The sequence below is a fragment of the Pholcus phalangioides genome, unplaced genomic scaffold, assembly GCF_987345545.1.
Source record: "Pholcus phalangioides strain wild (caught in Gottingen) unplaced genomic scaffold, Ppha-v1.0 ptg000032l_1, whole genome shotgun sequence".
Lineage (NCBI taxonomy): Eukaryota > Metazoa > Arthropoda > Arachnida > Araneae > Pholcidae > Pholcus > Pholcus phalangioides.
In genome coordinates, this window is record NW_028301622.1 from 7,602,535 (window position 1) to 7,629,759 (window position 27,225).

General features: G+C 41.0%; 1 protein-coding gene across 2 annotated transcripts in view; it reads right to left on the reverse strand.

Annotated features, from left to right (window-relative positions):
• LOC149066853 (uncharacterized) overlaps positions 1–27,225 on the reverse strand; it is a 428,124-nt gene that overhangs the window by 271,796 nt on the left and 129,103 nt on the right. For both annotated transcript variants that reach the window (XM_089253243.1, XM_089253244.1), the window contains exons 2-3: positions 24,096–24,285; positions 12,827–12,929 (exon numbers count right to left, since the gene is read on the reverse strand). In XM_089253243.1, coding sequence (XP_089109369.1) covers positions 12,827–12,929; positions 24,096–24,285 — 293 coding nt within the window. The remainder of the gene's footprint in view (positions 1–12,826; positions 12,930–24,095; positions 24,286–27,225) is intronic.

Here is a 27,225-nt window from a genome sequence, read left to right on the forward strand (position 1 = left end):
TTCCAATCTTCTCCGATTTTTTTGAATTCAAATACCTCAACCAACACTTGGAAACGTGAAATTATTTTTGTCACAGCCTCAGAAGAGACACGACAATTACTTTATAATGCTAAGTTAGAGGACGCAGGCCCGTAGCCACAAATTTCGTTCGGGGGGGGGGGGCCCACAGTGATAGAACAATAGATTTCGTCATTTTTTCCCCCTTTTTTCGGTCATTTTCTCATATTTCGGGGGGAGGGGGCAGAGAGGTCTCTGGTCCTCCCACCTCGATACGGCCTTGGGCAGCATTTGAAGCATTTTTTAAATTGAAACCATACCTCTACGATGAACGGTTGATGAGATAAAGGCAACATTGGAACTTACAGGATACCCTGTATATATCTGGCAACGAAATTATGAAGAAATGAAATAGCTATTTCCTCCGCATGCGTAATTACAAATTATTTACTTTAAATATCCACATCTCATTGAATATTAAGGATGCAACATTTTGAACTTTTCTGCATTTTACTCTCAAATCTGATACTGGGTGATTTTTGAACGCATTTTAAGAATTTTTTAAACACTGGAATCATACCTCTAGGACGAACGATGCACGAGATAAAGACCGCATTAGCACTTACAGGACAGGACACCCTGCATAGTGAATAAAACCACCCTGTTTTATATACGACTAGCTATAATACCCGGCGCTGCCTGGGTTTTCTTCAATGAGGCTTTTTGGATCACGTGATATCTCCCTCTTTCTTTGAGGGACGTACAAACCGTGTCTAAGTTAACCAATATGGCGAATTCCTGCACTACTCATGAAAGAAACAAATCTAGATTTAAAGAAACGTAGAAATGAATTAAAAATAATGAAAAAAAATATTTTTCCTTTTTCAAGTTGCGGTAGGGATTTCCATCTTCCGATACCCCCCCCCCCCGACGCCCTGAACGTCAAGTCATCTATCCATCTGCCTGTTTCTGCTTCAAAAAATGGTTAATTAAAGCTGTGGAATTTCTTCGATGTACTTTACAGGCCCATAATTAATTTTAAAACGTCTTAAACTATATGAATTGGTGCAGTTGAATATTTAAATACAATGCAGGCACCTTTCCATTTTCGAGCTTGAGAAGATAGATGTAAATAAGTTGAAATCAATGTTATTGCATGGATATCCAACTCAAAAGTAGGTCCGGCTAATTACTTCATATTTAATCTCCTGGGCTTCGTATATATCTCAAAGCGAACTCAATATCTCAAAAATCGAGAATTCAATACAATTTTTAAAATTATTGATGTGGCGGGAAACTCCACTAAATTTCCGCATTTATACAGTGAAATCGGCAATTTTAACACGGATGTATATGGGGATGATCCTTTGCCTGACCCTCAAAGTGATGCTGATGATGATTCTGACGTCTATTCAAAAAGCTCTCATTACTGGGAGGATTGAAAAAAGTCTCAAACCATTATAACGGCACAAACTATTATACACTGCTTAAAACAATTAGGGGAGCAAGCAAAAAAAGTGAAGAAAACCGTGCGAGACAGCCACGTATTGGCATACAATGGATAGTACACGCGTATCAATGCGCAATACAGAAAAAAGACGTAAAAAAATTTGGAATTAAGCTTTAATTCTTTGAAAATATGGAAAAAAACATGAAAAGATGATTTAGGGCAACAATTTGGTTACATGTAAACGATAAAAAAAAGTACTGTTTAGACATGATGCATGAGTTTTAATAGGGCGTGTGGTCTCCTCGAACAGCTAAGACTGCTGCACACCTGTTTGCCATGGATGCGATGAGGTTATCGATCAGACTTTGGGGAATACTGTTCCACTCCTCAAGAAGTGCAATCTGCAAGTCTCGGACAGCAACAGGCGGCCTTGGTCGCGCAGCAAATGCTCGATTGGATTCAGGTCAGGAGAGCACGCTGGCCATTCCATACGCTGTATTGTTTCAGCTTCAAGCATGTTCTCCATCAGACGAGCTCTATGCGGTCGGGCATTATCATCCTGGAAAACAAAGGAATCTCTAATGGCTCCAGCGTAAGGGATGACATGAGGTCGCAGTATCTCGTCTGCATACCTTCGGGCCGTCAAAGTGCCATTCCGAATGATATGCAGGTCCGTACGTCCGCCTATGCTGATTCCACCCCATACCATCCAACCAGCTCGTCTGTATTGTGACCTTTCACGAACGAATGCGGGGTTATTTCGAGTGCCCCTGTCCCTCCATACCAGAACACGTCGGGTGTCACACTCCAGACTGAATCGGGACTCGTCTGTAAACAGCACTTGGCTCCAATCATGTTGCTCCCAATCTCGATGTTCAGCAGCCCATCTTCTTCGGGCCGCACGGTGGCGTGGGGTCAACGGAATGCAGACCATTGGCGTACGTGCATAGAGCCCTCCCTCATGAAGCCGGTTACGTACTGCTGTCGTACTGCATAATCGTCTTCGCCGTCGTTGGGAACGGACGTGCTATTATCGCGCTCCGCTCACCGACACGCCAGTGCGCCATTTTGTGTCTTTCTTTGTGTTTTTCTTCGTTCTCGTGAGTTTTACTTAGCGTGTTGTTTATTGTTGGGTCATATTCTGCGGTGATTTTCTTTTTTTTTAGCGCACGTTGGATTGTGAGATAAGTGTTTTTTTTTTTTTTTTTATATTGCTCTCATTTTTTTTAAATTTTCGTTGTGTATTTTCGATCGACTTATATTTTTCTCGTTCGCATTTCATTTTCGTTGTTTTTTCGCCAGGTTCGCTCGCTTCTTTGATATAAGTTCGTAGGTTTTGGACGTTAGTGTTAGCAAACAGTGTATACTTTTTCCCGGGTACTCTCAATAACGTTGTTTTCCTTCCATTTGGGCCTATTGTTGTAGTGTTAGTGTTTTGAGATAGTTAGCTAATTCTAATAAGTATAAATTGTACTTCGTAGCTTAATACTTTTTTTAGAGGGTGTTGTATTCTTTATATACATATTTATTTTATTCTTCGTGATTTAGTGCTGAGCATTCTACTTTACGTAATTTTTTCGTATAATCTCTTACGTATATTTTGCATAGTAATGTATTTTACATTATTTTAATTTCCAGTTAACGTTTCTCATTTTCGTATTGTTAAGTATTATTATTATTATCTAGCTTTAGCAATAGTGTTAGTATGCCTCGACCTCGACTAGTGTTGTGTAGAGCTTGCGACGGGAGGTTTCCCTGGTCTAGGGGTATAGTAGCTGATAGTTTCAATTGTAAAGGGTGCTTGGATAGAAAAAGGCTGGAACACGAGGTCGAAGCTTTACGGGAAAAAGTTAGGGTGCTAGAGGGTCCGGTTATAACGGACCCTCTGGTCGTCGAGCCACCTGTTGATGAAGAAGCAATCTCCACGAACAACGACATTTTAGAGGGCGAATGGGTGGTCGTGGATGAGGTAGAGGGGGATAGTGATAGGGGTTTAATCATCGGCGATTCTATGGTTAGGGAACTTGGGAACCGAGTGTGTAGGGATTTTCGGGGTTTCGAGCGCTGTTGTCTTCCTGGGGGGAAGATTGGCAACGTTCGAGACGTTTTTCATCGCCGAAAGTTGCCCTTGCGGGTGATTCTGTGGGTGGGAACAAATCAGGTAGGAGCGAATATTAGTGAGTCTCTGTCAGAATACCGGGATTTACTATTATCCGCTAGGGAGGGGGGTTCAGATGTGGCAGTGATTCCAGTGCTGCCAAGGGGTAGTAGGGGATATAGGAGTAGGATCCACCAATTCAATATAGGCCTGAAGGACATTTGCTCCTCACTTGGGGTCACGTTCTTGGAGCTTCCCGCATTTACCGATAGGTGGCTTCGTTCGGATGGGATCCATCTAAATAAGAGAGGGGTCTGGGAGGTTTACGATAGTCTTAGGTCAGGTTTTTTACTCCCAGACCACGTAGTCGGGAATGCGGGTTAGTTAATGATAATCACAACAGTACTGACGGGGAATTACCCACCTCTGACTTGGATGGCTTCTCGATTGACAACAAACCACCGGGCAAATTAAAATGTGTGTTAATAAATGCCAGGAGCTTGGGTAACAAGAAAGATTTTTTAGAAACTATGATAGTTGTGGAGGGCTTGGATCTTATAGCCATTACAGAATCTTGGGCAAACGATGGGGATGAATCTTTCTTACACATCTCCGGATACGATACTTTTTTGAGAAATAGATCTGATAGGAAAGGGGGTGGAGTGTTGATATACGTGAAATCATGTTTGAAGGCTAGAGAGTGTAACGTGCAGAGAAGTGATATTGAAACCATATGGGTTGAACTTGAGAACAAAAGACGTCATAAGCTTATTGTTGGGGTTTGTTACAATCCACCGAATAGGGATATCAAAACTATATCGCCAAAATGCATGATGAAATTTCCTACATGTGTAAGCGAAAGAGGGTTCTCATACTAGGGGATTTCAATTACCCGGGTATTGATTGGGAGAACCTTTCATCTGGAAATCAGTATGAAAGAGACTTTCTTAAGTTGGTGCTCGAAAATTTTTTGTATCAGCATGTATCAGAAGCCACTAGGGGTACTGCTATTTTGGATTTAGTTCTTACTTGTTCTGAGGATCTAGTTGAACATGTTTCGGTGGGGGAAGAGTTTTCTTCCAGTGATCATCGTATCGTCAGATTTCTCTAACTTTTCCTCGGGTAAGGTTGATAACAAAAGACTGGTTCCTTGTTTTCGGAGAACTAACTTTGATGTTTTGCGAAGAAGGTTAGCGGAAGTTTTCAAAGACCGGTTGGAATCAGTAGGGGTGGTAAGTCAATGGGAAGAATTTAGTACGAAGCTGTCCTCTGTTGTGCACGACGTCATACCCTTTGTTCGAAAAAAGCGTGTTTGTACATCACACCCTCTATGGTTCACGGATAGCGTGCGGAACCTTTATCTTGAAAAGAAAAGAGCATTCAGAGAGTATAAAAGTGGACGAGGTGACCTATCATTGTTTACTGATAAAAGAAGACTGTTGAAGAAAGCGATAAGGGATAGTAAAAAGCAAGTTGAATCTAGGTTGGCAGATAACATTGGCTCTGACCCAAAATCATTTTTTCGATACGTCAATAATGGATGTAAGGGGACAGTTGGCCCCCTCTCGATAGGAGGCTCAAAAGTAGAGAGCAATGTAGGCATGTGTAGTGCTTTCAATGACTTTTTCGCGTCGGTTTTTAATGGAGATAATGATATTCGATATACGGGTGTTGCATGGGGTAATAAAACGCTCAACGATATTCAAGTGGAAGACGTGGAGGTCCTAAATCTTCTAAGAAATGTATGTGCAAGCAAAGCACCAGGACCAGATGATATCTATCCCAGGGTTCTCAGGGAAGGTGCTAATGAATTGTTGGGGCCAGTCGCACAAATATACAGGAGTAGTGTTGCTGAGGGTATGGTCCCGAGAGATTGGAAACTGGCTAACGTTGTTCCGATATTTAAGAAGGGTAGTAGAGAAGTGGTGTCTAATTATCGTCCAGTGAGTTTGACGAGCTCCCTCTCGAAAATTTTGGAAATTATCATCAAAAGGCAGTTTGTGAAGTGGATAGACGAGAATAATGTATTGTCGGATAATCAGCATGGGTTCAGGAAGGGGAAGTCATGTGTAACTAACCTCCTTTGCTTCTATGATTACGTGACTAAGGCTTTGGGTAAGAGCAAAAATGTCGACGTTGTTTACCTTGATTTCCAGAAGGCATTCGATCGGGTCCAACATGGCAAACTCTTGAAGCGTTTACACGAGATTGGAATAGGGGGCAACTTGCTGAATTGGATAGAATCGTGGTTAAGAGATAGGTCGCAACGAGTTATGGTGAACGGGGAATTCTCTGGTTGGACAGACGTCACAAGTGGAGTTCCTCAGGGAAGTGTCCTTGGTCCCATACTTTTTTCACTTTTTATCGATAAACTCGATCAGGGTATCGATGGAATTACTAGCAAATTCGCAGATGATGTGAAGCTAATGGGGGTAATCGGGAATGAAAGCGATAGGGAGTTGCTCCAGACCAACTTAAACAAGATTGCAGCATGGGCAAATGAATGGAGCATGACGTTTAGCGTAGATAAGTGCATGGTCGCTCATTTTGGTTCGAACAACCCACGGTTCTCTTACGAGTTGAATGGTGTCACTATCCCGGATGCAACTAGAGTCACCGATTTGGGAATTCTCATTGACGAGCGACTTAAGTTTTCTGAACATTGTTCAGCGGTTGTCAAAAAATCGAATAGAATGCTTGGTCTCATTTTCAAAAAGGTCTCTTCGCGTTCTCCTAAAGTCATTCTTCCTCTTTTTCGAGGCTTAGTTCGTCCTGGACTGGAGTATGCTGTAAGGTTTTGGAGACCATACCTACAGAGGGACATAGACTTGGTTGAAGGGGTGCAGAGAAGAGCTACGCGTGTCCTTATTGGCACACAGGGCTTGAGTTATGAAGAAAGACTTCATTTTTTGAATATGTTTACATTGGATGAACGCAGGTGTCGAGGAGATATGATCGAAGTGTTCAAAATTTTCAATGGGATGGATAGGATGGACCATGAACTTTTAGTACACCGCCAATCGACTGCTTTTACAAGGGGACACCAGTATCGATTGGTGAGGGACAATGCAAGGTTATGGTGTCGCAGGGAATTTTTCTCCAATAGGGTTGTTAATAAATGGAATAGCTTACCCCCGGAGGTAGTAAATTGTAACACAATTGACACGTTTAAAAAGAAATACGATAAACATGTTGGGGTAAATCGAGAAGCTATCCATTCTTAGAATAAGACAACCATAAGTATTCTTTATGGGCATTGTATAATATTTTTTCATGTGTATATAGTGTTTGTAATTTGTGTTAATTGCATTTTTAATTGGGTTGCTGTATTTTTGAAACATATGACAACCATATTTTTATGGGCATCTTTTTATCAGCCACCTCGTTGGGCATTTTGCCTGTTGTGGCGTTGTATTTGTATTTGTATTTGTTTGGCTGGACACCCTTCGTCCTGTTGCCAAGAGCTGTTCTGTTCATTCTCTGTTCTGTTTCGACGGGCTGTTAACCGTACATAACGGTCATCAGTTGCTGTAGTGGCGCGTGGCCGACCTTGCCCTGGTCGACGTCTAACATTTCCTGTTTCTTGGAATCGATTCCACAGCCTTGCAACAACACTTCTGGCGACTCCAACAGCGTCCGCGACACTACGTTGTGTTTGCCCGGATTCCAGTCTGCCTATAACACGCCATGCCATGGATTCCGGTAAATCACGTTGTTGAGACATCCTCAAGTCTCCTTGTCTCAAAAAACAATACTGCGCAATCGAATTTCACAGTTACGGCAGTAAAACAGACGTTTCTGCAACATCCCGATTTCTGCCCTTATCTCCTTTTTCTGGTTTTTGACGTCATGAACTTTGATTTGCATATGAAGTTTTCTTCTTCCGTTTCCTGCTAGGCTTTAAATTATGGATGATTCATTTTATGTTACTTATCGGTATACATCTTTGCGTAATTTTGTTAAAACCGTGTGCTCCCCTAATTGTTTTGAGCAGTGTACATACATTGGCAGCGGTAAAGAAGTGACAAACCATTGTAAAGGCATAAAACACGTCTAAAACGCATTGCTAGGGAATCACGGTAACCAAAATAAACGTTCGGAAAGTTATTGTTGAGGCCCAAAAACCATTATTGCCCGACAGTTTTTTTGCCCATTTGGGGTATCTGCCCTGCTCTGACGAAATTTTAAAGTAGCCTATCGTTGAAGTCAGGTCCTATTTAGTATATATGCAAAATTTGGCGACGATCGATCCTAAAATTTTAGATTTGTATAGAGAATATACACACAAAAAATCAATTTTATATAAACAGATAAACCAAAAACAATGATGTTAATAGGTTTTTTTTTTGTTTTTTCTTCCATGTGTTCCAGGCATTCTCAAGCTGAATCTTGCAGCAGCCGTCGAGCTGACGTAGCGCTGAATCTATAGCAGAAGTTCGACATCAAAATCCATGCGACGCATGTATGACATCGATTAAGGTGTTACCTAAACCGAGTGCAGTGGCAAATTGAAATAGACTGAGACACAATTCATAAACAACATCAAAAGGAATTGGAATTACAATGCAAAACCGTGCTTGCGTTAAGTAAATATAATTTAGCGCATTGTGAGTATGGAAGATACATATCCTGATACGGAATATGTCTACTTGAATTTCATGGCGGTGCCTTCTCTACAGAACATAGCATTGGTGAGCATAGCAGCCAGCATATGGAAAGCACCTGATCTGAGGGACTCTATACAACGTCACGTCTCAGGTTACGCATCAAGACTTCATACCAGACAACTTTTTCTGATACACTCGGACCGACTTTACGAGGAGGTTGTCAAAAGACTGCCCCTCTTGCCGTTACCGTCCCCTCTTCAAGTTGAAGTTGGGAACGCTCTGATATGTTTGGCTCGAGATATTTTGACATTTGTAGCATGTCTAAGTGGTTCTCGTTTGCACTTCTTTCTCAGGAAATATTTCACGCTCGAGCAACGCGTACGTCTTGTAGGCTCTGTGCATTTCAGTATGAGGGGGATGATAGACTATTCGAAGATGCTGAATCTGCTGCTCGCGGTAGAATATTCCAAGAAGACTACCGAGTTCGTGGAAGATGCGTACGTTCTATCGTGCACGTACAGTCATGAGTTTCTGATCGCTTTACTGTGGGACAAGCTACCGCGAAAATCGCGGAGGAAGTTCAAAACTGCAGAAAGTGTTGGACTGCGCAGCGTTAGGTATTTAGTTGCATACTGGACATATTCAATGACAAACGACTTACATACCATGACGGATATGCTCGGAAGAGAGGGAGACAACTTGCTTCATTCCAGGGAAAACTTGTACCAGGAAATGACGGGATGGTCTGTTGTAGAAGGAGTCCTAAGCTCCGTGGAGCATTTCTGGTGGAAACTGAGAGACGATGAGAAAAAATTGTGCTTGGACAAGTTGATACGAGAAGCGGATGATCGCCGGGAACAAGGAACACAGAGTCCAGATAAAGTGAGCAGCGACATAACGCATGTCCTCACGTTTCTGCTTTCGCAAGTGCACAAACATACTAACGAGGCATTTACCTTACTGTATTTATCACAATGCCGCTCAAAAATGGGTTGTCGTCAACGTTATTTGTTGCACAACTGTCACTACCAATCCTTCATCGTCCCCATTGTTCGATTCGTCAATCGTTGTTATTCGAACACAGATAACTGCCCATTCGTTTCGAGGATCGTCGATGAGATAAACGAAGGCAATGTTTTCATCCATTCCATATTCGAAGGTGCTTGGCGTGAAAGCTCGGAGACGTACAAACACTCTTTCATCGAAGACGACGACTGTATATCGGATATTTTGGTGAACGCCCGTGATCTTGCTACTACGCGTGTGGTACTGGGTGACGCTAGCGACGATGTTAAGAAAAAGATCGTACGAAAAATCCTGTTGGACACTTCATCTGTCTTCGAAATACTCGCAAGCGACAAGTTGCAACTTCTGCAAGATTTCGTGGTAGAGACATTGGGATCGGAGATATATATCATCACCGAGCATAAAAAACTTGCCGCGTCAGCTTCTAATTCATCCGATGATGAAATCTGTTCCAGCGTAGATAATTTGCCCGAGAATAAAAAACTTGCCGCGTCAGCTTCTAATTCATCCGATGATGAAATCTGTTCCGACGTAGATAATTTGCCCGAGCAAAAATCTTGGGAAAACGTACTGCAATTGCTCAGTGGGACTTTCAGTAATAAAGACGACGTAGAGACATTCAAACTGGCAATGAAAACTGATTATATCATGTTAAAAGCGGATTACCATGACGTTTATGGTCAATTCGATACTTTCATCAATTGGTATTGTGATTTCGAAAATGCCTCAGAACGTTTGAAAAATCGTATAAATCGGACGGAATTGTGGGAGTATATCATCCACACTTGTATCTCCAAAAGAAATTACACTTTCCTAGACGAATTCCTGGACTGGTGCTCCGACAAACCCGAAGAGAAATGGAAGAAGTTGCAATACTGGGCCATAGACAACCCCGGTGAACTGATTAGAATTCTTCATGTCAACTGGAGCTCGTTCCAGTTTTTCGTAAATTGGTGTTTCAGATATTCATTAGAGAATATGAAACTTTTCAAAATGGTCGTTGGTACGAGCGATGTGATTTATGGTATGATAGATAATCATTTCCGTAAAGAAACGTTGGACTTTACGGATGAAGTTCTAACCTGGTGTTTCAATTCCGACAGGACAGACATCGCAAAGTTCAAGAACAATCTTCTCCTGTCTGGTAACGGCGTGGATTTGATAAATATATGCGTCAGTTGTTGCCGATCACGTCAACTTAACCGACGCCTTGGAAAGTGGCTCAAACCGTATCCGAAATCGGTGGTTAAGCTGTTAAAGAAGACCGTTAGCGTTCATGTTAATGTTTCGGGTGGATGTTTCATCGAAAAGTGCTGTTTGCACGATGAAGAATCGGTTGCAGTGGCGGTGAAATTTTTGAAAAGTTATGCATAAGCAAAAGGCTTTAGTGAGCTTGTTTTTTTTGGCATGTGATCAACGTAACGCTGGAGGACATTGGTGTCCGACGTCTTACAGAATAAGAGAAATAGGTGGATGATTTACACGTGCAACGGTTGTGAGTACAGGTGTTGCAATTTCTCAGTTGGACTTTCAGTAATCAAGAAGGTGTAGAGGCATTCAAACTGGTATAATGAATGCTGGTTATATCATCAAAAAAGCGATTTGTCATGAAACTTATGATCAATTCGATACTTTCATGAATTGGTATTGTGATTTCGAAAATGCCTCTAAACATTTGGAGAATCGTATAAATTGGAGGGAATTGTGGGACCATATCATCCACAAATGTGTTTTCTAAATAAATTATTGGACTGGTGCTTTGATTACACGTATCTCATCCGTCTCTCATTGGGGTGTCCCCAATACCAGCTGCATAAAATTCTTTGGGTTGCTGTCTCAGCCACATTTAGGACGTCATTTTGTTTGCCTCCAAGATGCGTTTTTTAGCGGAATAAACAGATGAAAATCGCTTGGGGCTAAGTCAGGGCTGTAAGGTAGATGTTGAGGAAGTTTCCAACCAAATTTTTGAATTGCCTTCTGCGTTAGGCGAGCTGTATGTCGATCAGCCCGAATCCATTCCTCCACCTACAGCAATGTTGGTTCTGTCTCAATCAAAATGGGACACCCGCTTTGACCATTGTCACGAATTTTCGAGCGGCGTTGAGAAAATTTCTCGACGCAGTTGCGTACGCGATAAACACTTCTCACCATAAACAAAAAACATTGTGAATATTTCTTGCGCGAAGTCCTTTGCCCACAGAAATAGGATACTGCGATACAGCTGCTCATGTATCGTACAATAATCGAGGACCATCGCCATGCTGAAACTGAATTGCGCATGCGTGCGAATGCTTTAAGTTGATATGAAATGGACATCATAAAGCTGGATAATGCTGTCATCTATTAACATTCTTTGAAAGTTTTTGTCGAGAGCGAAAATCTCGTTTTAGCGAATACATTTCTAATTCCTCAGATAAGTTTGCATAGGAATAATGCAAAAACCTGGAATTCCTTTATAATGAAATTTCGTTGTAACGAAGTGATTTCTATGGTCTGTTGGAGTTCGTTATAACGGGAATCGACTGTATTTCTAAAATACAATTAAATTGCAATTAAAAACGCAACCGTAAAACTAGAATTCGGAGCTGTAATTATGAGTTGTCATCAACTTCAAAATAGTTTCGTCACTGTAAGCAGAACACCAAATTTGAATACAGAAGCCACAAAAAAGGCTAATTGCTCAACGAAGAGGCGGAAAGAAAATGAGGTAAAAGGCCCCTAACAAACTTTAATAGCAACGCGTGTGTGTACGGAAAAGTAGTGCGAAGGTAACCTAGCTAGTTGCTATCGTCACTAGAAATGATGAATGTAAATAGTCTGTTAATCAGGTCAAAACTACGGCTTAAATAATGATAAGCAAATCAATTTAATTTCAACAAATTAACAATTAAAAATCAATTTCCGCATGCGGTCCCCCCTCCAAACCATATATTGGAAAATGAAATAATCCGAAGCGGGGGGGGGGGATACAATAAATATGTGACATGATATATTTGTTGTCAGTACATTTGTCACGCTCAAATGTAAATCAGGAGATTTGGACATTTTCAAGTCCCTTCAGATCGATAGCGTGTGCATTGTATGTTTGTATATTGAATAGATGTTTTGTATATGTAAAACATATCTTTTTGTGTAATTAAAAAAGAATCTTAACCAGAGGTTTTTTGCATTCCTCGGAGAGTCAGGACATCAGCTTTGATGAGGAAACAATTTTCTCACTCAAGGAAACGGATATTTTCTGGATGTTATGCAGAGGTGTACTCGCAAAAAAAAAAGTCATGTCTCCGCCGGGACTCGAGCCCAGGCCATCTTGCAAACCGGGCAAGCATGCATACCATCTACACCACTGAAGATACGACCCTGCATTCCTTATTTCACACACTGGGGCGTGAGTCGCTGAAGTAGAGGCATTAGCAGCTTGCCCGGTATGCAAGAGGGTCTAGGCTCGAGTTACGAAGACACTTTTTTCACACTGTTACATGCTGAGTATTATTTTGCAAAGGGGGTAAGTGGCATATATTTCATTGACACGGGGGTCCATGGAATCCAAAAAAGGTCAAGAACCCCCCCCCCCCCACAACGGCGTAGATAGTATAAATAATTTACCGCTACAGTATATGTCAATACAAAGTAACCACTAACACTTACCTGAGAGGCTTTTCATACAGATCACAGACAGTCCTCAGGGTGTTGCTATAATCTTTCTCGGTCGACAGGAGCTCTTCGACGACTTTCAGTCGATCGTCATTGGCTAGAAATAATTTTTTTACATGGAAATGATTAATTGCATTGTGAGGAAGAACATGGCAAAAACATTCATGTCGAATGATTTCATCACACGCACACACAAAAACTATTCCAAATAATAGGAACATTTCTCTCGTTCGCCACGAGAGAAAACTTTCCATGTTCCCGATGAGGGGATCGTTCATAATAATCGCGATTTCGTGATATATGTTGGATTATTATTATTATTATTACTACTACTACTACATGCGCATGTGATGAAAATCACTGAATATTCACTAGGATCCTTCCCACTGATATTTTTGCATATGGAGTGAGAAGATGAATAAACTGCCCTGTAGTATGAGATCGTCTCGTGCAATCTCTAGTCACGTTAATACACCGGAAGCATAGTTGTGTGCTTGGTTGCTTTTCCTTCATGTTCAACATCAAGTTCGTGGGCATTAATTGCAGCGATACCATGTTCGGTTGGTTATCTCGTGAACGGGAAGAGACAAAATGGATGGGGAGTGATGTGGTTTTTTTTTCATTCCGCCATCCTTGGTACTGTGCAGCAGGGGTTCTCAACCTTGGGGCATACGCCCCCCCCCCACAGTGGCCCTGGGATAATATAGGAGGGGGGCACGGGTGAAAATCATCAGATGAAAGTAGAGTGGTCAAGTTGGCCACAGAGATATGTGAAGAAATAAAGCTTTAAAGTGAAATATGTTGGGAAAAAAAAAAAAGACTACTTTCAGAATCCAGAAAAGCTATCCACAGAAACATCGTAACCCACCCCGGCCCATGTGGGCATGACCCGGGGGCCCACATGGGCCGTTGGTCGGTGAATGCACTTAGAGGAAATTTCGTGGCGGTCGATTGTTAGTCAGTGAATTTTCCATCGATGAATTATTGGTCGGTGAATTGTTAGTTAATTCTTCATCGATGAATGGTCGGTGAATTTTCCGTAAACCAACAGTAACACCACATGCGCAAATGCGAGTATATAACGCTACATGATTTCCATACCGTTAGCCGTCTCTAATTAAGCGACACATCAGCGTATTACACGACACACTTCCGGTACCAAAGTAATCAAACTCAAAATCACTTACATTAATGATGGTCTAAGATGATTTCTACAATCCACGATCATAAAATAAACGGGGGAATCGGGTCTTTAATAACAGGACCGAGAAACCGGGTCCATGTTCGGGATTTTTTTTTTTTTTTTTTGGGACACCGTGTATTTATCCTTCCTATATCATTAAAGCATTGCGGAATCGAGGTTATCGCTCATATTAAACGACTTCATAGACAATAAAAACCCCGCACGAAATTACACGGACCCTTAAGCACCGCGGCCCGAACTTTGAACTGTGGATTCGGGAACTCAGTTAAACATGATGGACAATTTATGGATGGATGAATGTCAGTTCTCTCAAGCATCCAGTTCAAACAAGCGTGTACCTTCTTCATTACCCGCAGCAGGAGACCCCACGTTATTACTCACAAACTCTGTTTCCGAGGCCGACATTTTCGAGGTACACTGAACTGTATTTACGGTGGAGGTTGCCGAACCTCGTCCTCCAGAGACTGCATATACCCAATTTACCCCTTTTCTTTTTTTTCCCCACCGGGTCAATGGGCATATGGTCATGTTGCCTTCGCTTCCATTCATGAGTTAAACGATGTCCCGAAGCGATGCAACTTGCGTATGGACGGTTGGATGAGCAAAATGACCCAATGAAAAGACTATGGCGTCTTATTTATGGTTATGATTTATGGTTTTTTTGGGCCCCCCCCCCCATTTCTTTTGCAACCCTATTCAATGTCTTACTCTCTTCCATTTCATATTTTAAAGTCAATATGGCTTTTGAATGATTTCTTCATTTTGCAGGTTCTGCTTTTTTTTGCGTTTGGTACCGGTTTAAGGACAGGTTAGTGGTGCTCAACTTTCAGAGGAGAGCAGGCCCCCCTTCATTGGTTTGAAACGTGTCGCGGGCCACGTAAGTGAATTGAAAACGTTACGGGGCCGCTTGAGTGATCTAGAACCATACCGCAGGACCATCAATTAATGTGCGAATATGCCATGAGTCACTTGAGTGATTTATAAATGTGCCACGAACCCACTTCGGTAATTTGGAGCAGGTCACTCAAATGGTCTGTAAATATGCCTCAGGTGCCTCAAGTGATCTGCAAGTGTGCCGTGGGCCGCTTGAGTAATCTGGATCTGTGTCGTGGTCTGTAAATATGCCGCGGGTTATTTGAGTGATCTGGGAATGTGTTGCGGATTACTTGAGTGATGTGGATTGCACTGTGGGTCATGTGCGCTTATGTGAGCTGGAAATATGCCGCTTAAATCATTCTTACAAAATTAGGTTTGATTGAAGTCGGGGGCCAATTCAGATGACTCCGCGGGCCACAGGTTGAACATGTATTGGTTAGTGGTTCTGGTAGCGAGACAGAGGAATAGAAGCTTGCTAGCTGTGGGATAGCAAGTGACCTTTACTTGAAACTGCGGGATTTTCAGGTTGAAAGGTCCGGATGTCCTTAAACTGAAGGCTGAGGAGGCGGTAGCCATATAACATTTGATCAGCTTCAAATTTCGAAAACACCACTGACCATTATCTGAGATCAAACCCTGAAAGACACCAAAATATCTGCACAGTGACAACCGTATTTACCGTAACACGAATGATGATAGTGATAGAAAGCGAGACACACCCAGGCTGTATCACACTGGGTGATATAAGCAAATTATCCCAGGGGACACAGGTGCCTCAGGGAACTAACCATTTACTGGTCCATGAAAATAGCAACGTTTTCCATCACTGGAGGTGCATCAAAAATATACATGGGCAGGTACGTGGATCATTCATGCATATTGCCAGTGAACAGGTCTAAAAAATATTTATAATTGTAAAAATGATGAGAGGTGAATAAATCAAATTCTCGTGATTGAGAATAGTTCTTGAAAGTCGATGTAGTTATATCAGCTTCTTTCTGGTGAAGTTGATTTTCTGCGGTTCCCAACCTCGAGGAGCGAATGCGAACCTATCTTACCGTTCAAAAGTCTTATCACAGAGAGCAACAGGTCAACGAGACGGTACGAATATATAACCATTTACTCACAACCACTTTACTCACAATTTGAAATATGTATTTCAGCGCTGAAAAATCGTGCAACAGTAGATACGCACTCAGACTGTTAGGTGCACATGCACATTTCCAGTGACGGTAACTCACGGGAAATTTCGAGGGAAAAATTGGTCAAAGTTCGTCAATTCAGAACGAATTATACAAATACAACGCCACAACAGGCAAATTGCCCAACGAGGTGGCTGACTTAAGAACATCATGGATCCCCGAGCCATTTTTTGGAGGCCCTACCTACTAATGCTACACCACACATGCCCCCCCCGCGGAACCCCCAACGAATCGTGTACGTGTAGTGAAACCTGACGAAGTTTTTTTTTGTTTCTCTGTAATGCTTGTTATGTGTAGTGCTGCCATCTGCCACCAGTTTTTCAAACTATGAGTGAACTGTTATGATTGAATGATTTATCGTTGTAGGACTGTTGCTCTCTATGGCGAGACTTTTTAACGGGAAGATCGGCTCGCATTTGCGCCTTGAAGTTGGGAACCACAGAAAACCAACTTCAGCCGACCACCACTGTGGGGTTCGAACCCGGATCCTCGCATCGCGAGTCCGTCACTATAACCACTCGACCACCACAGCGGCAAATGACACTATAGAATGAATAAGGTATTCTCAGGTTCCTGTTGCTCATGAGAAACTAGTTGAAGATGCTAAAATTCAACTTGCCATGCCGTAAGAAGAGCAACACGCGAGCACAACAGAAATGGCTGATGAAGATAACGATTTCAGTTAATTACGGTCATTTGTCAAGTGACATTCGTGACCGGTATTTCCCCCTTTTATGCAAGAAGTCTTCATTGATAAATTTCTCGAAAAGCTTGTCGTCTCAAAAAGAAAGGTTGGACACGGACACACAGTCCCCAACAGCTTTCCATTTAATTTACCAAGCGTTATGAGCAACATGGATCCAGGCCAAGCGATTCATTTTCTAACCACTCTCTTCACAAAATTAAGAAAGAAAGAATAAAAGTTTTGATTGCGTTTTATGGTAATTGCGTTTAATCGTCATTTTTAGAAATGCTCTTTTATTCCCTTTTCTCGTGAACTTCCATTCATTGGAATGCATTCATCGGCGAAGGCACGGAGGCAATTTCTCGGTGAATTGCTCTCCAAAGAAAAAGTACAAGTTTGTGCAATTGCGGAACGACATCTATTCCAATGCTGAAGAAAAAAAATGGAGCGTTTAAATGGTCACAAATAAAAGCGAAGACTGTGGAAATTGCGATATTCTTGTTTTTCGTTTCCATTTCACTGGCATCAGTGCGGATACGTTGCGCTCTATAAACAGCATGAAGAAAAGTACGTGCTCCAATTATTACAAATGAAATTATTAATTTTGTCAGGAGTGGTTTAAAAAACTACAATTTAGGTGAAGAATTCTGGATAGAAACTTTCCATTATATTTACAATGTCGAGAGAGATATTTCCCAACGTAGGGGTCTCGGCTATCTCACCTTTGTCACGAATGTGATTAATATCCGTTAATTAAGTAACTGATACCACATATAAATTTTAAAACGTACAATTTGACTGAATGTTGTCGGAATCAACCGACAGCACCGGCAAATTTTTCTACACTGTTTTGTTTTGTTTCTGCATTTGACAAAGTAAAACGTTTTTTACCCTCTTCTGCTTCAGAGTTTGACAGCGTAAAAATATTTCTGCACCGATCCGCGTCTTTGATTCAGTAAAAAATTTCTCTATGCCGTTCCGTTTCAGCATTTCACAAGGTGAAAATTTTTCTACGCTATTCAGCACCGGCAGCGTAAAATTTTTTCTACGTTACTCAGCTTCAGCATCAAAAAGCGCAAAAAATATTTCTGTCCTACTCCGTTTCAGCATTTCACAGTATAAACATTTTTCTACACCATTACGCTTGAATTTACCAGCGTAAAATATTTCTAAACTTCAGCATTTGACAGCGAAAGAAATTCTCCACAATATCCTGCTTCAGCATTTTATAGAGTAAAACTTTTCTTCACTCTTCCGCTTCGGCATCTGATAGCATGTAAATACTTTTTGCACACTCTTCCACTTCAGTATCTGAAGGCGTGGAAATTTATTTTCTACACTCTTCCGCTTCAGCATCTAACGGCGTAAATATTTTCTCTACACTCTTCCACTTGCGCATGTAACAGCGCTAAAAACAGTTCTACACTCTTCCGCTTCAGCATCTAACGGCGTAAAAATAAAATTCTACACTTTTCCGCTTCAACATTTAACGGCTACTAGACCACGCATGCACCTCGTCCATTTTCCTCTGCGGAACTTCTAACGAATTGGTACATGGTGGAATGGTTGTATAGTGAACCTGATGTGAAGTTTGTTTCCGTGTAATGCTTGTTATGCGTAGTGTGTTGCCATCTGCCACCAGTTTTTCTCACTATGACTGAATAATTTTATCGTTGTATGTCTGATGCTCTCTGTGGCGAGACTTTTCAACGGGGAGATCGGTCGGTTCGCATCTGCGCCTTGAACACACAGAAAACCAACTTCAGCCGACCGCCACTGCGGCGACGGTGGGGTTCGAACCCGGATCCTCGCGATGCGAGTCCGTCACTATGACTACGGCGGTAACATCTAACGGCGTAAAAGAATTTTCAACACTCTTCCGCTTCAGCATCTAACGGCGAAAAACATTTTCTACACTCTTCCGCATCTAACGACGTAAACATTTTTTCTACACTCTTCCTCTTGCGCATCTAACGGCACTAAAAAAGTTCTACACTCTTCCGCTTCAGCATCTAACGGCGTAATTTTTTTTTCCACACTGTTCCGCTGCATCTAACGGCATAAAAATAAAATTCCACACTTTTCCGCTTCAACGTTTAACGGCTACTAAACCACACATGCACCTCGACCATTTTCCTCTGAGGAACTTCTAACGAATTGGTACATGTTGGAATGGTTGTATAGTGAATCTAACGTGAAGTGTTTCCGTGTAATGCTTTTTATGCGTAGTGCTGCCATCTGCCACCAATTTCTCTCACTATCACTGAAGTGTAATGACTGAATAATTTTATCGTTGTAGGCCTTATGCTCTCTGTGGCGAGACTTTTCAACGGGGAGATCGGTTCGCATTTGCGCCTTGAACACACAGAAAACCAACTTCAGCCGACCACCACTATGACCACGGCGTAAAAGAATTTTCAACCCTCTTCCGCTACAGCATGTAACGGCGTAACAAATTTTGCAAATTGACTGCATTTCATAGTCTTTTACTACCAGAAACTTTTTTGTCAACAGTTTTTCTCCGTAAGAATGTAATTGCTCTATAATTTACGTGCACCAACGATGTTAGCAGATAAAATTAAACCAATTAATATTCGTAAACCAATCGAACCATTTTCATCCTTATAGCTCAAATGATTCGCGTTCAAAGTTTTATATTATTGATAACTTTGCGCCAACACTCAATATAATCAGTAAATAATTAACTCAATAATGGGGGAAAAAATGTTTGTTTTTTTATGGCCATTTAATTACCATTAATTACCGTAAAGAAAAAATGCCTCGAAGATTTCCCGACAAAATGGCGGCTTCCTTGATAACCGCAAGTCAATATCCATATTAATGACGTTTCCCGCTCCAAAAAGACTACTTTCATTGATGGAAATTACGTTAATGAAATGATATCATGATGGTCAAGGAAGATATAAATATACACCGATGTTAATGAATTGCGTTCGCGTTTCTGCATGTACATGTGAACCCTCCCCCCTCCCGCTAAAGTGACCAAACAGGAAACTCATGACGCAATGACCACAGGGATAGAGAAGAAAAACACATTCACTAATTAATTTCAGGGCAAAAACCTTCTAATTATAGCTAATTAATCATATCACTGGTAATCACATCTGCAGTTCAAATGGCATCTAATGTCGTTGTAGCGTCCAACTATTGAAGCAATTTTTGAACATCGTCTAATTATGGACATGAACTATGCAAATCGATTTCTTGACCCTTTCATTCCTGAAAAGAACAAGTGCAGTTTTGATGGAAACCGATTTTTTGGTGTAACTCTGACTGCCATTAAACCTGCAGGGGTAGGCCTACACACTACTCGTGCTGAGGCTTGTGTTCGCGTGACTCGCAGAGCGCAAGATTGGTGCCTAGGTCACGTGAAAAAGCAGATGTGTGGAAACCAGTTTGGTTTTCCCTCCGACTGCTATCAAACCTCTTCGAGCTTCTATGGCACGGGTTTCCCAACTGGGGTTCCGTGATAGTTTTCTTGGGGTTCCACATGATAAAACGCCACGGAACCCTTAAGAATACCAGTAAAGCTTTCAAAGACGAAATTTCTGATATTCACAAACCTATTCGTTGTTTTGTATTTTAACGAAATAGAATTGCTTAAAATAAAATCCAGACCAATTGGGTAACTAACGTAGACAAGCATGTGAGTGACTAAAATAGTGTACAAGTACGTAGTACGTGAGTGAAAAAAAATTACCTAGTGGGAGAAGGACGAAAACAGTGACCTACAGGTTGTGAAATTACGTGAGCGACCGAAAGAGTGACTTGGACACAAGCAAATTTAAAGGTGTGGTTGGGGAAAGCTGAGCTGGCTATAGTCCAGGTCAGCTGATTTGAAGAAAGGGGAAATCAAGGAAATTAGACTAGAATGGGTGAAGGGTGGCAAAATTTGTATAGCCCACAGGCCAAAAAATTATATCCAAGGATGACGTCACTCTCCGCTATCGGATTTTTACAGCTGGCTGATGCGAAGATGAATTTAGGAACGAGACTAAATTTCACCGACCTTGCGGGGAATCGAACCCAGGTCTTTTCATTTGCCGGGTGAGCGACCTAGACCACAAAGGCATTGGATATCTCAATACTTCCTTAGAGCTCGATATGCACTGAACGGAACCTTACCTGATAGCAGTGTCAGCTATTGTGAGCCTGAATTAGGTCCGACCGTCCATGCATGGTCTCGTTCAGTGCACATCGAGCACTGAGGAAAGATTGAGATATCCGTTGCCTTTGTAGTCTAGGGCGCTCACCCGCCAAATGAGAGAGAACATGGGTTCGATTCCCCGTAAACGCACAGTTGAATTTTCTCTCTCTCCTAAATTCATCTTTGCATCAGCCAGCTGTGAAAATCCTTTGCATAAAACTAATTCCGCATCCACAGAGGGGGCGGATTCAAAGGAAGTGAAACTCCTTGGCTTTTTGTAAATGATGTCGAAGATGATTCAGGGCAAAAATATTTTGATTCTGGTCTGGATACTCTTTGACCACAATTACAAAAAGCCAAACAGGACCGATTCCTTTTTTCTACGAGTTTTTCTTATCTTACTCTACAGCAGCGGTTCCCAACCGGTGCTCCGTGAAGCCCCAAGGACTCCGTGTACATCTCCCGGGGACTCTGCGGCGACTCGAGGAAAATAAAATGAATCGGTAAATTTGATAGATAAGAAATAAGAGAGGCCTACAAGGTTCTGCCATAAAAATTGTGTGTAAAAAAGGGTCCCTCGAGTCAAACAGAGCTCCGCCATAGAAATTATGTACTGGAAAAAGCTCCGCGAGTCAAAAAAAGTTTGAGAACCGCTGCTCTACAGCGAACAAACAGCTGTTGAAGTTTCGCGGCAAACTTCAAAATTCAAAAATTAATTTACATTTTTGCTCAAAAATATTCATAAATTTAATGCCATATTTATTTTTTTCCTGCTAGATATCAACTGAAAACCGGTCACCAATTTCAATCGAAGAATTACAACGGGTTTTTTATTTTATTTCATTTGATAGGTGACACCAGCAGTTCGTTGATGTTTTTTTAACGTTTAATACAATACTATACTGTATACGTATTTTCAATATTTTTTAGAAGGCATATTTTTGCTGATAAAATTTTAGTTTTAACCCGTTACTGGTTATGAATAAAAGTAACAAAGAAAGGCATAATTTTTTTTCATGGTGAATAATAGGTTGACAAAATGTGGACGTTCAGAGTCTGAGAAAATTAGAAGAATGGGAGTAGGGCGGCCAAATTTTTATAGCCCATGGAAGTAGATCAGAGCTCTGGTACGTAGAGCTAACCTCAGCTCTACTTCAAATCTGAGGCTGTACTCACGTGAGTACAAGCCTCAGATGTACTGTTGATGTACTCGGGGTGACAGGTCACGAGTCAAGCAGGGAGTCAGATTTTAGCCACTCCACAAATTAAAATAAGGTCCGCAAACAGTGCCGCATGGGCCTACGACCCGGGGCCCCTCAAGAATAAAATGGGCCTCAGGAAAAACAAGAACTAGTTGAATTTTTCGAGAATTTGTCTGGTAGGGCCTCAGAAAAATCATTTGGCCTGGGGCCCCCATGATGCTCTTTAGACGGTCCTGCCTACAACCAAAGAAAACCTTTCAGACCGATTTAATTATACTGCATATGCGTTTCTTCCTTTGGCCTAACCAAGCTGACCATCCCACACGATTGACGTATCTCTTTACACCATCAATGAGTAATTACCCTTCAGCCTGAAAATCTCTAATTAACTTGGCAATTGATCACGTTGCAAGTTAATCCGTGGTCTCTGGAGGGTGATACCTACCTACCTACCTCCCTCCACCCCTCCGCTGTGACAGCATGTGACGACAGCTTTAAGTGTTCAATCCTTTAAGGTCCAACAGCCACCGAATAAATGGCAATAGACACACAGAGCCTTGTTTCCTTCCTCTTTGATGGCTTGAGCGATGGCGCGTTAAATTCCTGAGACAGGAAAAAACAAAAGCATAACCAATTTCTCGGGCCCCGAAGGGTTTCTCGTATTTCAAGATGGTGGCCCATGGTGAGCCTCTGTCAGACCAAACAAGGCCCCTGTCCCTTCCGGGATTTTAGCCCTTTACCGAATTCGGTTGGGTCATATTAGGCATGGTGAACCTCTGGTAGTAGAGACGCGGGACATCAACATTAAAAGATTGGTTCAGATAGCTTTAGCACTAGAAGTCGAGGCCATTTCGTATCATTTGGTTAATCATTCAACATTGAGAAGGGATGTTAGGCCATCTCGGACTTGAGCTGCCCTGTTTCTATTCGGGTGACCATACGTTTTCAAAATAAAATGTCCCGTTTTTTAACGCAACTGATTTAAAACTTCTAATGGGAGAGATGGTTTTTTTTGGAAGTATCAAATGAACAAACAACATTTGGCCAAATGTAGGCTGGGATATCAGGCCATCTTGGACTTATTATCAGTGACAAAATGGTACGTTTTTTTATTTCACACACATACCGACTTATTTATTTACTTATAAAATGTCCCGTTTTTTCATCCCCGTATTTTTTAACGAAGCCTACTTGAATTTGTGATTCAGGAGGCCAATTCTTAGGCACGGTAAATGTGGGCCAGGACTTTATTTACCTTGGACTTGAAACATTCTGTTCCAATGCTTATTACTCGGGGTGTGAGTGAGAATGACACGTATTTTCAGGACGTACTATAATAATAATATAGTTTTTGTTGTCCTATTTCATAAAAATATCCAGCTTTCCCCGTATTTTTAACGCAACTTGCTTGAATTTCATGTTCTAATTGAGAGCGTGGATTAAGATAATTCTCATAAATTATGATTTCAATTACGATTACAGAATATCAACCTACCCATCTCATAATTTGATTGCTTATTTACCGTGAAATGCATTAGACTGACCAATATAAATCGAATCTCTAAGTAGGGGAAAATACAAGACATCGACGAGTAATAATTATCAAACATAATTGAAAAATAACGAAAATAATCTTAATTTTGGATTTCAGTAAAGAGTAAAAGAGACAAGTAAGCTTCGTTAAAAGACCAGAAACTTAGGGACGGAAAAATACGTGAATATCCCGTAAAATGCGGATCACATGGTCACAAGAATTAAAATTCCCGGCGATTTACCGTAGCCCTTCATTTCCTGCACATTTGTGATTTTTTCCCGACTCAGCAACAATTGGCGATTTTTATTACGCTTGGTGACAATGAACAATGTCCCGTGTATTTTAAGGCTGTAATCTTACGGCCCTCAAGTACATTTTAAGTGGGCACTTACCGGATCGGGCATCCCACGGAGTCTTGCCTTCTTCCAGGACGAGTTCGTCACCCTCCAGGAGGGAGACCGGGGCCCTACCGTCGACTGGGGCCCCGTTCCCAGCCATGTACAATCGTGGCTCGGCGACTCGCAGTTCTGCCGCCAGCGGCGCCACCAAATCCCAAACTTGCATGCGATCGTCCCCTACAACCTACAAGAAATAACAATCGAAATTATGAATTGTTATAACAATAACATTGATATAATAATCCAAAAACAATTGGCAACAATTTTGGTGTAAAATTTTCAACAATGTCGTCATCCGTTATTGGATGTCGTAGCGAAACATTATTACGGTTCCTAAAAGGTTTGGCATTGTTGGCACCTGAAAACAGCCCCTGGAGAGGGGGCTCCTTGACCGAATATTACTCTCAATCGATATGAAAGATCGAGCTCCAGGACCAACGGTAATAAACTGATGATAGACCGAAGCTGTGCGGTCCACACCACGGGATCTAAATCTATATACGAGGTTAGAAAGATATTTCAGTCTGCGGGCCCACTTCAAGATATCTTGCCCAGTCACCATATTAATGAGTTTGTGCAAGGCAATCTTAACGCGTTCTAGGCTATTTTTAAGCCTTTATAAAGGACATTTTTAGCAGCTGGAAGAGACTAAAATTACCAATAAGCATATCACAGGCTAAGGGAAGTGGGCCCTCTAATATGTGGGACCCTAGTTCCCACAGAATAACTTTTATCAATAAGATTACGCAGAGAAATCTTGATGAGTGTCGGGGTGGGACCCTTTTTTGCTTTTATATTGTTTTCCAGGTGATAAAACAATCAAATTACCACTCTATATAGCCTAAGGCGGCGGTGCACAACTTCCGGCTCGCTGGCCAGAGGCGGCCCACAAAGAGATTCCATTCGGAAATTCTAAGAAAAATTTAAAATGCTATAAATTTGAAGAAAAATTAAAAAAATTCTAGAAATTTTAAGAATAAAAAGAACCAGAATAAAAAAAATTAATTTTTTTTTGATTTTTTTAAATTCTATAAAAATCTGAGAAAAATTTGAAGATTCCAGGAATTGAAAGAAAAATGCAAAAAATCTAAAAATTGAAAGAAAAATGCAAAAAATCTAAAAATTGAAAGAAAAATGCAAAAAATCTAAAAATTGAAAGAAAAATGCAAAAAAATCTAAAAATTGAAAGAAAAATGCAAAAAATCTAAAAATTGAAAGAAAAATGCAAAAAATCTAAAAATTGAAAGAAAAATGCAAAAAATCTAAAAATTGAAAGAAAAATGCAAAAAATCTAAAAATTGAAAGAAAAATGTAAAAATTCCACAAATTTAAAGAAAAATGTAAAAATTCTACGAATTGAAAGATATAAAAGTTCTAGAAATTAAAAAAAAAGTAAAAATTCTAAAAATTGAAAGAAAAATGTTAACTTCTACAAATTCAGTAAAAAATGTGAAAATTCTTAGAAAAATTAAAAAAATTCTAGGGATCCTACGAGAAAGTTTTTCAAATTCAAGAAATTTTTACAAATTCTAAAAAAGGTTCTAGAAACTCCAAGAAAAATTTCAAAATTCAATCAATTCCAAGAAAAACGTAAAACAATCGGGCAAGCGTACGCAAATGTCTTCAAATGAATAATCACGGGGGAGAGAGAAAGGAAAAAAAGAAGAGCGTGCAATGCGTGCCCTTAATTTAGCGTGTAGTTTCACAACGAGGTTAAACGTTTTATAAAGACAAGAAACAGACCCTTGGGCAAGATTTGACCCAAATGAACTCTCTCTCTCTCTTGAAGGGGGAAAAAAAAGTGAAAGTGTTTGAAAGTAAAGGAAAAAAACGGCCTTGCGTCTAGTGGCAAGAAATGGCAACCAGTCGCACCTCACCAGAATAAATGTGGCGCGGCCACAAGCCATTATTATTATTGTTGTTATTACTCACACTGATGTCTTTTAATGGCGAGGAAATCCATATCCGGCCGCAACGAGGATACTGTTATTATTATGGCTGGCGGTTGCATTTCGACAATTGGAATTAACTAATGCCAAATACCCATCAATTACCGAGAAAAATAAATATCCGTTCCATTACCCATAGGAAGCCATGTTGATGTCTGTTGATTTCTCGCAAACACAGGGTGGTTGTAAATAAACTCAGACGTATGTAGCGTCCATTCCAACGTGATCCCAACGTGGGCGTTAATGGCCCCTGGAAGGGGGGGGGGGAGATGAACAATGCCATCTTAACGCATTGGCCCACCCGGGCCCGGCCCGGGGGCCTCAAGAGAAGAGGAGCCTCAGAAAAATGAGACGTAGTTGAATTTTTCAAAAATTTGCTGGGAAGGGCCTTAGAAAAATCACTTGGCCCGGGGGCCCATGATGCTCTTAAGACGGCCCTGGCGATGGAATGTTTCGGGGGGTGGTAAAAGATACGGGTATAACATAGGATCCTACGGGTTAGATTGCGTTGGGGGCGATGGGACAAAAAAGGTTGGGAAACTATGGTTTATTCTGATGGAGGTATATTGATGAAACTCGGTAATATATCATGATATGTACCATGAGGAGAAAAGGAAAGATTCAATGAATAAAAAATAGTTCAATTTTTGACCGCAAGGTGAAAAGTGGCGCTTTTTATCGCAGTTATTATTTTTTTTTTCAAATGGTCCAAATAACGTATACAGGGTGGCCTGTAAGGGCTAATGTGGTCTTTATCTCATCGACCGTCCGTCGTAGAGGTAGTTTCAATTTACGAAATGCTCAAAAGGCGTTCATAAATTACCTTGTACCAATTTTGGGAGTGAAAATACAGTGTGTAACAAAATAACAAAATCTAAATTTTTATACGCTCCTACTGGCCTCTAATTTTCAATTAGAAAGTTGTTGGCCTGTCTCTCTCTTGATGCCAACAAAAAAAAATTCCATGTTTCTAAGCGCGGTATTCACAGAGGTATTTGAATTCCAAAAAATGGAGGAAATTTCGGGAGAGAACAGTGTTAAATGCGGGTGAAACGGTTTTTCCGCATTCAACGCTGTTCTTTCCCAAATTTCCCATTTTTCCTCCCAAGGCCAACGAAAAAAATTCCAAGTTTATAAGTGAGATATTCACTGAGAAATTCAAATTCAAAAATTTG